The 14,509-nt window shown below is 30.7% G+C and overlaps 1 protein-coding gene across 1 annotated transcript in view; it reads right to left on the reverse strand.

Moving 5' to 3' along the window:
* Positions 1 to 2,761: 2,761 nt before the first annotated feature.
* Positions 2,762 to 14,509, reverse strand: part of MS3_00003748 (uncharacterized protein) — a gene marked incomplete at its 3' end in the record, with an annotated part of 86,212 nt that continues 74,464 nt past the window's right edge. Inside the window, exons 16-20 of the mRNA XM_012943827.3 lie at positions 11,514 to 11,682; positions 9,305 to 9,481; positions 8,316 to 8,511; positions 6,073 to 6,242; positions 2,762 to 2,825 (exon numbers count right to left, since the gene is read on the reverse strand). Of these exons, the coding sequence (XP_012799281.3) occupies positions 2,762 to 2,825; positions 6,073 to 6,242; positions 8,316 to 8,511; positions 9,305 to 9,481; positions 11,514 to 11,682 (776 nt within the window). The remainder of the gene's footprint in view (positions 2,826 to 6,072; positions 6,243 to 8,315; positions 8,512 to 9,304; positions 9,482 to 11,513; positions 11,683 to 14,509) is intronic.

The raw sequence follows: 14,509 nt of genomic DNA on the forward strand, positions 1-14,509 counted from the left end.
AAATGAAATTTATAATAAAGTACACAAGAATCTGTATACGTAAACGTAGAGGATAATGGAAGTTCAAACGAGACATGGTGTAGAAATACTTCATCGACGACCTTGATTCATCTCAGAATGACTTTATGAAAACTTATCTGATTGTAAGCCAATCATAATACAGGTTATATAAACGGATAATTTATTATAGAAAACTTATAATTTACATGGAACATTGTGAAACTCAACAAACATCCTTAACAATTACCTGAAACGCATAAGCATTTACTTTTCGTTACGAATAGTATCTACATTTGTAAAGGTGTTTTTTGTAAATTAACTTACATACCATGTCATATACCCTGTATGTTTGAACAATAGTTATATTTATTAGTTTCAAACTTTTTATGTACTAAATATAAGAAAGTTTTAGTCAACTTATGATAAATTATAAGGTAGTTAGTTAGAGAAGTCCTACTCACTGTTTTCTCGTGGAGGGGGTGTTGTTCACGAAATTGAGAGGACGAGAAGCAAATATTTGGAGCCTTAACCGGTCGGTGGATGAGGAAGACCCACCTAGGGAAGTTGGAAAACCCTGATTCCAAACCAATGGTGCACATGGGCTCAAGGATCCTGAGGGGAAAAAATGTGAATGAACCTATTGTCGGTCACCGGTTACCATGGGACTGCATCTCCTGACGTTGCTCCACTGCCTTGTGGATCAGACCTTTAGGTCGAAGGCTCCGGGTGTGGCTCCCTAAGAAAACCACCTGCTTCGGTCTAGAGCACCCGGGCAGTATTACAGCCCACACATAAATCAAGTGACTTGTGTGGCACATATGTATTCAGTGTCCCTTCGTACCAATATTTGTGTGTCCAAATAATGAATAAATAAATGATTTTCTAGATTACTTTAGGTAGTAATAAAAACTATCTTAACATTAAATTAGACTGATTTCTAGTATGTTATTTATATTTGTGTGAATTCCTTGTTATTATTGGACGCAAAACATCTGTTTTTAAATTTATTTGAGTATCTCTTACTGTGGATTTTTGAAAGACTGGCGAAATTGAAACAGATCATATTCTGTTGTAATAAAACATGGTTAGGCTTGAAGACGTGAGTAGCCTCATTGTGAGCTAGCTGATTATTTATCTGGCTAAAATCCATGTCTACATACTTTTGTTTGAGTTAATTCACTGTTTTTACTCTTTCATGGCTGAATGAGCAAGTGCTAGGATGCATATATTGAATTCAGTTAAACCGAAAGCTATAAAAAAATGCATTGAAGACAAATAATTCAGATAACTCTTACCAACACTCGGTAATAAAGTACTGAATAAGTTTCTAATAAAGATGTGTTTCAGATGTGTGAGACCAAATTAAAACTTCCATCGTATACCAGTTATTCAAGAATTTCCCTTAAACTTCATTCAAACAACAGAGAGTATATATTAGATTTGAGTGAAGTAGCAGTTTTCTTTGCTATTTTCAGTAAAAATAGACAGCTTGTTAACTAATTCACAGTTTGTTCTGATTACAAAACAAATTAAGATTTCATAGATGAAAATCTGTTCATCTTCCAAAACAGCTTCTATCGTTGAATGTAATAGATTATCGAATATGTGAACTTCAGATTTGTAGCAAATACATTATCTTTAAACCATTGAGTTTACATTTGAGGTTCACATTTTCCACTTAGTCAATCCAATATATAGAGTAGGCATCATTTATTGCTATCAACAATGTATTAATTTTTAAAATTTTGATTTTATGGTTTCACAATGGATGGCCATTTCGTCCTAGTATGAGACTCCTCAGCAGTGCGCATTCACGATCCCACCCAAAACCTGTCAATCTCGCGCGCGAACGCCTAACCTCTAAACCATTAAGCCAGCATTCAACAGTGTTAATGTCTAACTTCAACCAATCCACAAAATTGTGCAACCATCCACCATTATCTTCAATAATTTACTATCTCACAACAAACCTGACTGAACTCCACTGGTCACGACTTCTCACTAGAATTCCAGGAAATATCTCTTGAAGTCAGTTACTAGTGAGTAGATGATGATTATTATCAAAAAAAGTTTTATGAATTTCTTGAAGTTTTCAGTCTTCAGTGAGAAGATGATTAATATTTAAAAAAATATATGTATATGTATTTATGGAATTTATTCTATTTAAATATGTAGTTTACTATACAATTCAACTTTAGATATACAATTAATGAAAATAAACAACCATTGTATAATTATTTCTTTATATTACAATAAAATATTCTAAATTAATTATTTTATCTTTACAATAAAACGAAAACTCTACCATTCAATGTTTAATTTATTTTCTTTAATCAATGAAAAAAATGCAAAAAATGTTTTGCAATTGAATATGAATGAATAGAAAACAAGATTAGAATAAATAATTCAATAAATCAATAATTATTGAATTTAATCAAGATACATGTTTTAACATACATAGTTACTATCAAATCTTATTATTGTATAGTAACCTTAAATACAAGAAAATAACAATAATAATACAGTGAATTTAATTTAATAACCATAAAAAAATTACAGATACTCTCTTTATTTTATAGAATTATGTATAATAATTGTATCTAATGAAACATTGATTCTTTTTATAATATTCATTAAGATTATTTAACAATACTGATAGAATTGACAACAGAAATAATGAAGATAGTAATTCTAATATAAATAATGATAATAGATTATCAATTGAAATACTAATTAAATTTATTTATTTATTTATTTTAGATTAAAAATGACGATCCAGAGCCTCAAGATATTTAGAATCAATAGCTTTAGGAATAAGTGTATGTCTGAAATAAATTTTGAAAAAAATTGTTATTTGTAATGTTAATCATTCATTGGATAGAAAAAAAAGAAAAAAACACAGGACGGGAGTGTAATTACATAATTATCAGTACAAAGAAAGGTAAGACTATAATTTATGGATGACATGTGAGCGACACTAAAATGACCTTCAGAGTGTTCACTTAATAACTAGGATGAACTGAGGGTTGTAAATTAGTGTGAGGAATTAGAATTATGATTTACAGTTTTATGGTTAAGATTAAGAATTAGATTTAGGGTTTTCATGACGAACTGACATTAGTTATAATGTTTAAACGGTATTTAATCAAATGGATGAGCGAAATTCGCTCCAAAGTTAGAAATCTATTATCTTATACATAATTGGTTCATCTATAAATTATAATCTCGGCAAAAGAAAAGTATTGATTGTATAACAATTCAGAAAATAAATATATGAATATAATGAATATGATCAAATTTTCAGTGATTGAATACAAAATAAAGTTGATATATATTATTTAGATTAGTGAATTTTTAAAGAATATGTAAAGATATGTACAGTCAGTATATTTATTCAATATGGTGTTGAGGCTAATGTCCTCTATATCTGACTCCAATAAATAATATCCCGTTAACCGAGTATTTAATGCAGGTTAAATCTCCCGGTAGAATTACGGATTTTACGCGAGATTATTCAAAAGCTTGAACACTAGTTGTGGAGATAATTTATTGTTAATGATTAATAAAAACCCGCAAGCGTACAGCGAGCAAGCACACGATAAAACAAAGTGAGTGAGTGTGTGTTAGTCTGTGTGTTAAAAATCCATATATATTTTTGAGAGTTAATCGGGTGTGGATAAATTATCGATTATCAGTACATTGCAACCAATAGGAGGATAGCTTAAGGGGTTAATGTACAGACATGCATTCGATCATACATACTAAAACTAACATAGTGAATTAAGAGTCTGAAATGCACACAGAAATTAACATGATGAATTAAGTGTCTGAGTTACAATGAGTAGACAAATGATGCAGTGGTCAAATGGGCTTGCCACAATGGATTCTCTTTCTGAAAACTAATGTCAATTAATTAACTGTTTTTTTTTTACCAGAAAGTAATTTTATTATATTGTCTTTATTACAATTAATATAGCTCCTAGTTATGGTGTGTGATACTTATATCGACATGAGTAGTATAAAACGATAGTCTTGATTAGAATGTCTGGGAGTAGAAGATGGAGAAGGAAAAAATGGGAACAGAAATTAATTGGTATGAAAACACAGAAACAATGAAGTACTGAGAGGATTGATTAGTATTTGCAAGATGGACAGTTAAGTTTGAGACAATTGATTAACATTTTGCAAATGAAGTATTTACTGTATGACTCTCATATTTTAATAAGGTATTCTGTAATTTTGTGGTCGAATACATTCACCACATGTGTTCTCGTTCACTACATGGTTACGTACAAAGTCAAAGTTTCGGTAGTTATATAACAAAGTGGAGTAAATGACTTTGTAATATATTTATTAGTGGTTTTAACATAATTATAAGAGGCTTTTTAAAAGTTTGATAATACAATCAAGTATTTGATCAATTTTCTCTTTGTTAGTCATCATTTTATCATATTTCCGTTTATGTAAACATCAATTAAAACTGATAGAAATATCATTTGTTTACTAATCTGAAGTAAATTATCATACCTAGTCTCTTTGAATGTTTTAAGTGTTTTCTTCCGTCTATTTTTAATGATTGGTTTTATCAAATGATTTATATGTAATATACAAATAAAAATAATAATTGTAGTTCAGATATTTTGATATTAAGTACCGTGCTGATCCAGTTGAAATACACTAAAATTATTTAACTGGTCACCATTTACTAGTCGACTTCAGTTAAGATAATCACTTTTATTGATAAAATGTAATACATTACACAAATGCTAACCATAAAAATCTAGCTGTTTCAGAATTTTTCAGAATCTTTTTTATTTTGTGGCTGTAGCTCGCTTAAGATATGGGTCACGTCACCTGATTGAATCGAATTATATCAACTGATGTATTCATCGGGGTAAATAATTAAAAGTCAAATGGATAATGAGTAACTATGAATGTCATATCTTTACTACCAACAAAAAACATATTTTTTAATCTTCAAAATAAAAAGAAATCACTAGCTTATTTTGTTCCTTTATAAATTGCACCTGTGTATTTTTAAAAAAGTGTTTATGACTACTTATATCAGTAAACTGAATGATTATTGATAACTGTTTCTAATGTGACTAAATTTTTAAAACTAAATTTATACTATTAAAATAACTAGTGGGTATGTTGGATCTTTGAAACATATGAAGTGAAATAAATTGATGTTAACTCCTAAAGTTTTATGTTCTTGGTATATAAACATGAGTTTATTGGGAAAATTATTTTTTTTCCAAACAGAAGACTTCAATCATAGATTAATCATTGTGTTTTACTTATCTGTTAGATAGATATATTTCAATGAACTTTGAATTAACATTCAAATTGTGTAGAGACTGCAGAATTCTCACAACTAAAATCACGATCTGGTCTTAGTTGAATTACCACTGAAAACTTAAAAGAACTGGACAGACTTTTCAATCTAATGTAAAGTACAACAACAGGCAGGAAGAATGTGCATTTATTGAGGGAAGTTACAAAGTATTGACACGATTATTCTACATGACCTTCAATCGCTCATTCGCATCTTTCGGTATGTTCCATCATCTGAATTGTTTTCTCGTCTGGTCTTCAAGTGTTCTGCTAACACTGTGCTTTCTATGCACTGAAGTGTTTCATTCCGTCTGACAGTTGTTGCAACTTTGGTGAGATGTTCCGCTATATACTGCTTACAAACAATCCTGTGAGTAGCATCCACTATACTAGTAATGGACATCTCAGAAGTATAGATCCACGCCCTTGCATCCATGAGTCGAATTTGGGATCTCTGATGTCATGTGTGAACGTTGAAACTCCAGATCACTGAGCCGTCGTCCAGCAGTGTAATGAGATTAGATAAATAAAATAAATCAATTGAATCTACTTGATTATTTTTAGTTGTTTTAATCTTTGTATATCCTGTATATTATTCATAGCTATGAAGCCACATTTCCTTATTTTCAAGTGTTTCATTATGAGGATTTATTCGGTTTTATTTTTTTTTTGTTAGTAATACATAGGTTCTTGTTGAATATTTAGAGAAAACAATATTAGATAATAATTTCTTACCTTAAAACTATTTGTACAACAAGTATTACAGGAAATATTAATTTCACATATGGACTAGGTGCAAATCCAAATGCACATAGAAATCCCAATTGTATTAACTGAAAAAATGTGAATAAATGGAGTTTTCTTTGTGGTACACGTCTTATATAGTGTGATGGTGGATAAGCCGACTAAAATAGAAAAAAATCAAGATGGTAAGAGGATGTATCAAAATATATATGTATACATAAAAGATCACTGATACTATGAATAAAATAAATATTTTGTTTGTATTGGCAATTGAATTTTGTAGTTGAAGAATGCTATGCCAGAATGAGATAACTGTGCAGTGCTTCGTAGTTTTTAATGGTCGTCTAACTAAGGTTAGTTCGTTGTGTAAGTTATAAAATTTGGTAACTCCATAAAGCCTTATTCAAATGATAATCACTTGTTTACTAAAAACTACTTATTTAAAGTGCTAATACTTAAGGTAGCTGTGATCAGTGGAGCTTAACTATTTTTAGAAGCTTGGCACTCTGGTCAATTAGTAATCAACATTGAAATTGATCCAATTTATCAACTAATCAGAAAAATTATGGACAAATATAGGACCAAAAATCAAATCAATAGGAGATACAATCAAAATAAAAAAGTAAACAATGATAGGTTAAAGGTCAACAATAACCAATCAACATCGTGGTCTACAGAACAAGCTGTAAGCCATATGTGGAAGAATTCGAACACTTCACTTCTACCTGAAGTTTGTGCTGATGATGTCGTTTAGAATAATGATGAAAGATCCACGACCAAACCATCCAGCTCAGACAACAAAACTCCATCAAAATCATTTGATGTATGTTTTACAGTTTTAAAAAATCAAAATTTTATTTAGATTCATCTACTACTTTGTGAATTGTATCTTGATAACTTCGATGAACCAGAAAACTAATAATTAATTTAATTTGTATGTACAGTAAACAAGTTCGCACTTCGTTATTTAATTAACTACATCATGATAACGTCTAAAAAGCGTAAACATCTCATAGTCTAGCAAGTTGATGTATAGTGACGAGCTCCGTTCAGATGTTTATTCAACAATGATCTTTAGTGTCGTGATTCTGTCTGTAAACGACCGATCCTTACGGACTCCAGCCTGTTGATCTCGAAGTTGGGTGTCTACTGAATCTTTCATTCGGTTCAACAATACTCTTGCAAACTTTTCTTGGTTCCGTTAGTAATAGAAATTATATACATGATTCACACATAGAGTATGATATAATTCCTAACCCACGGATAATGTGATCTTGAAATTCGCTATTACTGAAAAGTAATAGCTACTGAGATTAGTTATAGAGCTCTAAAACCGTTATAAGTAAAACTAATAAGTTATATTTTTGAGAGAACTTCCTTCAACAGTGAAAAATTACATAGATGCAAATTAAACAGAATTTCCAAAGTTTATCACTTGGTTCAGGTTCCAATTCACGGTAGAAATCTAACATCAAGATACATGTGGAATATGTCAACTAAATTTAATAAATGATTATTATGAATTTGTAGTTGAATACATGAGTCATGGAGAGTCTGGGAGCGTTGGACGGCCGTTTCGTCACAGTTTGGGAATCCTCAGTAGTGCACATCTACGACCCCGCCCAAAACCTACCAGTCTCGCGCGCGAACTCTTAACCTCTGAACCACCGATCCTGCACCCAAGTGTTAACGTCTAAGTTCAACCAATCCATGAAATTATGCAACCATCCACCATTGTCTTCAATGATTTATTATCTCACAACAAATCTAACTGAACTCCACTGGTCACGACTTCTCACTAGAATTCCAGGAAATACCTCTTGAAGCCAGTCACTAGTGAGGAGTCCCATACTAGGACGAAACGGCCGTCTAGTGCTTCCAGGTTTCCCATTGTGCCCTAGCTCCAACTGACTCATGAATTCAACCATAAAATTGGTAAAATCTCCACAAACTACTCTTTTGATAATAATTCTTATAGAAGTTTTATTAAACTTTAAACTAATATATTTGAATAACCTTTTCCTTTTGTTTTTAGCGGATAGTGATATTTTGATCATGATAAATTTAGATATAATGTTGCATTTTACTGGAATTGACTTCCTTTTTAGTCAATACTGAAGAATGCCACTTTGTTTCAGTAGAAATACCTCTTCATTCAATTGGGAAAAAGTTATATTGTATAAAAGATCAAAAAGAAAAAAGAAGACTTTATACTACTTAATGATAGTACTTACTTGTTCTGTAATAAAAAGTAATATTCTTTCAAACATTTGATTGCCTTGTAAAGCTGTTATAGCCATATAAATAAATAGACCATTTAATACAGGTGGAGGTATATAGATCAATGGATAAGGTATCATCGCTAATGATAATCCAATGAGTACATGTGAAATAAATAATGTTAATCTTGTTTCACGTACTCGAATAACACTGAGCAAAAGAGAAGAACATAGGGATATTTTTTCATAAATAACTGTGAAATAAAAAATACAGTATATATATATAGCCATTATCTAGTCCCATATATAATCACTGGTTAAATAATATATCTTCGTTTATGGTATTTACATTGTTAATGTTACCAAGATGTTTTGAATTATCTCCCTTAAAAACATTATTTCATAATAAATTTTTATGCAATTAGTTTGCATTTTTAAATCCGATATTTGGTAGTTGAAAGGACTTAACAGTAAGCTGTGTCCTTTATGTTTCTTTTTGACTGACACCGATAAGTAATAGTGTCTAAAATCTTGAAGGGAGCGATACCCATATTAAGATTTAAGTTGATTTCATCCTGAGTTATAGTTGAAAACGTTACAAATGAACTGTTCTGGTGATGACTGATCTATCATAGCACTGAAAATTTTACGGGAATTCGTTGAAGATGAGAATGAGGATGACAGATTAACTAGTACGAAAAGTATATCCTAAGATTTCTGATGATCGTGTCTAACCACTTGACATCTGCTTCTTACTCTCCTAGAAATTTTTTAGTTTATGCCTCAAAGATAGAATTTTAACGTAAAACAGATATTTCTGTCGTTAACATTTAATATGGGTAGTTAACTTACTAGATGCTGAGTTAATAAAACAGAGACAAATTTGGCAACTGTTAAATTCTAGCACTGTCGTCAAATGAATTATTTTTACGGGTGTTTTATGATTTTCACCATCTTATGAATTTATGAATTTTATTCTGGATTCAATCGAAAATGAAACTTACGTTTGTTTAATATGATGTCCACCGTCAACATGCTCTTCCATATCCGCTAAGGCTTTCACGTGTAATGGAGTATGAGGTAAAGCTGCATGAACCCATGGAAGACAAAATATTGATAATATAATGTTGATAAGTGCTATGACAAACAAATCCCAATGATTTGATGGTCCTTTTCTTAGCCTATGATAAACAAGTAAAGTAAATTAAAAGAGGGAGGCTGAAAATTCTTATCTTATGTGAAGTAATTAATACTAAGAACTATTCACATATTACGAAAGAGCTAGGAAGGTAATTACTCTTGCCAATCAATAGTAGTGATTTTCCATACAAAGTACATTTTTATTAAATATTGATTGATTTTTATCAATCCCAAAAATGATTTCCATTGACTGAACATTTCAATCAGAGTGCCCTCTTAGGTAAAGCTCCTACTCATATAGTTTATTAAGACATATTACTCAAGGCACACTAAGCTATCTTGAATTGATCGAAAAACAGATTTCTTGTTGAGTCTAACAAGAAATCTGTTTAATTGATAACAACTTCCTCCTTGTATTGCCGTGGTGCGTCTTAACTGATAATATTGTAATTCAGCTCGCTGAGTGACTTGACGTAACGAAAATAGAAGAAATTTTCCCAATGAATATTTCCACAAGAGACCAGTAAGAAATAATTGAATTAATTTAGTGACCGTTTTAATCTCCAGCAGTAAAATTCTGAAATATGATAACGAAATAATTATATAACATTTTGTGGACCTTAAAAAACCTTTTATCTATAGAAGAGCTGATCAATATGGTTGTCAGCATTAAATGCGCCGATTGTGGTCAATATTGAATCAGGAAATCCTGCCTCATCTAAATAATTTATTAACATTCCTTTAGATAATAATTAAATCTCATAGTATATAAAGTCGAATTTCACAGCACACATACAACGATGATCATTGTTTCAAGCAGTAAATTGTACAAAACGATAAGACAAGTTAATTTTGCAGCAAATGATTTCTCGGAAGTATTGAACAGTGAAAGCAAAAAGAAGTTGATCAAGGTTATTCAGACCTATACAATTACAGTAATCTGTCTGAACCAGCTAAACTTCAAGAAAATAATAGTAAAAAATTAATGATGGTTGTCTCTGTTAAATCACCAACCATGATTATATTTTTGTTCAACCGTCAACTTCATGAGCTGTATAAAGTAAATACTGATCTGAACTTATTTTGTCTCATGGATGAATAAATTTTATTAGAACTCAGTTTTATTGGTTGAAATTATCAACTTAAATACACTAATGATACTATTTCAAATGTTAGTACTATTAACATTAATAATGCATTATAACTAAGAGGAAGGGTTACTTCTTGATCGTTTATAATAATAGTTTAACTAGTCAAAAGCTAACGGATTTTACTACAGTTAAATACTTGAAAACACTTCATTTTTTACATAATATCACAGTAATTTCAGTTCTTTGCTTCAATCAACTGAAACAATACTAAAAATACCGATTTGAATCTAAAGCTTAACATTTACTGTTGACTTATTAATGGAATGTTAATAAGAATTTTGTGTAAAATATAAAGAATATCGTAGGATAAGACATTGAATAAGATCAAGTTAAAACTGTTATTAATTCATCTTATATTGATTGTTTAAATCTTCCCACTAATGTTTAGCATTGTAATTGATCAGTCTAATATTGACATATGTGCATTCTGTCCAGATTGCTTCAAGTCACAAAGATAATGAACAGAAATGCATAATGGCTAGTAATGGAATCCAGGACGCGCGTTTCATTCTATTACGGACCGGTCGGTTGGATGTATCTGCATCTCAGAGTTGATTTTCACTCTGGGACTAGAACACTGTACTGTTCGCTTCAAATCTCGACGCTTTATCCACTTAGCTACCGAGACCAGATAACCACAGGCTTGTACAAAGGGATGGAGTTTAATTCATCTCGTATGGCTTGCTTGAGACTAACGGTAATGAATTTGAGTTCCAGAGTGAATATCAGCTCTGGAATGCGGGTACATTCAGCTGACGAGTCCCAAATAAGATGAAACGCTTGTCTTAGATTTCACTACAATCCACCATCCATCTCTTCTTTAAAAATCCATTTTGTTTGTCTACTCAAATAATGAAGTCTAATAAAGTTGCTATAAATAATAAAATGAAGAACAACAAAGAAAAACAAAACTATTACTTACTTATTAGATGGGGAATTCAGGATAGCACTGGCAATATTTTGTTCCATATAAAATAATAGCGATAATGGGATTGCTATACCGATAGATCCGAGTACGGCAGGCCAACTTAATAAGTTCAATGGGGCTTTGCTCAACATAAAATCGGATGGTTCAACTTCAAATGGTTTTACTGTGGGAAAATTGAAATTTCGAACAAAGTGACTGATTTAATTATAGTATTCTTTAGATAAAGGTAATGCATGTTGCAAAAAACGCTTCTATTGTCAGTGTAGTAGATGCTACTCACAAGGATGTTTGTAAGTAGTATGTAACAGAATGTATCATTTAAGTTGCGACAACCTTCAGACGGAGGGAAGAGTCTCAATGCATAGAAAGCACAGTGTAAGCAGAATACCTGAAGACCAGACGAGAAAACAATTCAGATGATGGAACATACCGAAAGATGCGAATGAGCGATTGAAGGTTATGTAGAATAATTTTGTAAATACTCTGTAACTTCTCTCAATAAATGCATATTCTTCCTACCTATTGTGATACCTTACAACTGTACTGAACAAAAGGTATATTCATCCGACTGCTTAATTCACTTGTTTACTTTTATTTTTACTGCCGTAACTGTCTTCTGATTAAGGACTATGTTTTCATGATACTTTCATGATTTTGGTTTTAAGTAGACTGAAATAAAATTTGGTAAAAGCAAACATAGCTATTTATCTGTTTACTTTTATAGACATCATTTTTAAGGACAAAATTACCATATTTGCTTTTTTGTTAGCTTGGAACGATCTATAAAGTATCCAAATTTAGGTAATATAATAGTTTAGCTTCCATCACAATGTGATGTATACTATATATGTCTGTCGACATAAGTAGTATGTAACACTAGTCGGAAATGGAAACCCTATCAGCAGAAAGCTATGGAAGTTAACTTGAAGAAAACAGAATTAGAAAGGAATTCTAAATCGGAAGAATCATGAAGAATGTGAAAGACCAATGATAGAAATTTTCAAATAAAGTGTTTACTGTATGGTTTTCATATTTTACCAAGATACTCTGTAATTTCCTATTGAAATACATTTTGTTGTCCCCATTTGTGTTTTCGTTCACTAAAACTGCAATATCTTCAGTCTAGTCCGTTCATTGTAGTTTAATTTATTTGTCTACTACAAATTTTGTCATAGGATATGTACAACATAGAAGTCAATCGTTCAGATTATTACAATTTCATGCAACACAATTCAATCAATAGAAACATATTCGACTATTCCACATTTTTATTTATTACAGACAATCTGATAGGATAGGTTAAAAATATAACAATGTTTTTTGAAGTACTCAAACTCGACTCAATTTCTTGGGATGCCTATTATTTTTGTGCATCAGATAATCTAACATCTAGTATGACATAAACGAACAATTGTTAGTTATAATTTAAAACTTCGATTGAGAAGTTCTTCCTTCTTTTTTTTTTACAAAATTTGATTCATTTCGGTAGAACAAACATTTTCAAGACAATCCATGACTATTGATAAGATAATGAGTGATAACTTTATTGTTTTAACATTAAGAAAAAAATTGAGTTTACTTAATGAAAACTCAAATATTTAACATTTATAAAATATGAGTCTTTTTTCAAAAAAAATGAATGTACAAAAAGTACTTAGTTGGATTATATTTTATACTATTTATTCCATAAACAACCGAATTGAACATTTCAAGGTTATTTTTTAGTAACAAGATTTTAACCACACTCATATTTACGTATTCTTTTAAAACATATATAGAGACAAGACATTTTCTTGAACAAAAAGACTATAGTTAAACAAAACATGAAACACCCACATGTCTTCCTAGTTATCCACCTACACTCTCATTTATGAATCTATTTTTCTGGACATTTATTCAAAATGTATGTATACAAACGTGCATGCACTGTTAATAATGTTTATCAAAAATGATAAAAGGAATGTACATCTCATTTACATTGAATAAAATTTCTGTCTAGTAGACTTTGTTTGGTAATTAATCAAGATTTCAATCTGTTGGTTTGGATTTCATTTGATATAATAGTAAAAATTATGATGTATTGGTCTTGTAAAAATTTATGTTGTGATTACTGTTTTTATGAATAATTATTTTAATGTCTGTTCTTAATGGTGTTGTATTGAGAAAGAATTTCTTCGTAATAATGCGATATTTTACTAGTTTCTTTATTGATTTTTACTGCTAAAGATTTTTCCACTGCATTGTATCTAGAGAAGATTATATTATGGGTAACTTCCGGGAATTGTTTATAGGTCTGGCACGTTCTAGGTTCCAATCTCGCGGGGCGGGATTGTGAATGCGCACTGTTGAGAAGTCCCATACTAGGACAAAACGGCTGTCCAGTGCTTCCAGATTTTCCATGGTTGTCTAGCTTCAATTGACTCATGAATTCAATTATAAAATTACGAAAATCTCCACAAAGACCATTCTGATAACTATTTATAGACTAACTAAATGTTATGTATATTCATATTCCTTTTATTATAGGCTTCCATTTGACCTATTACTTACTATTATATGATTTAACATTCTTAAGTTAAACCCAATCTATTAGTTACAGTCTCTCACAATCACAGCCACTTTGAGCTTGATCTTTTATAATTATTGTTTTTCATTTTATTGTGTGATGCGATCTGATTTGCTTGTATATAAACTACGTATATCTGAAATGCACTATTCATACAGTAGAGGCTGAGAATTCTTTCTGGACTCAACAGGTAGAGCTACGCAAGAAAAACGAATAAGGATTCAGAGTTGACACAAGGCTACTAGTTCAGTTTTGACGAGTCATTGTTTCAGTAAAAGAACGATGTCAAATAAGTGAGTATTAGGGCTGGTGATTTTATCAAGTAATAATTAGCAGGACAAAAGTCATAACGCACTTGTAGTTGATAATTTGTTACTAGCCTACCTAAATTAACAAAAATTGACCATAAAAATGGTGTATTATC

This window comes from Schistosoma haematobium, chromosome ZW (assembly GCF_000699445.3).
Source record: "Schistosoma haematobium chromosome ZW, whole genome shotgun sequence".
NCBI classification, from domain to species: Eukaryota; Metazoa; Platyhelminthes; class Trematoda; order Strigeidida; family Schistosomatidae; genus Schistosoma; species Schistosoma haematobium.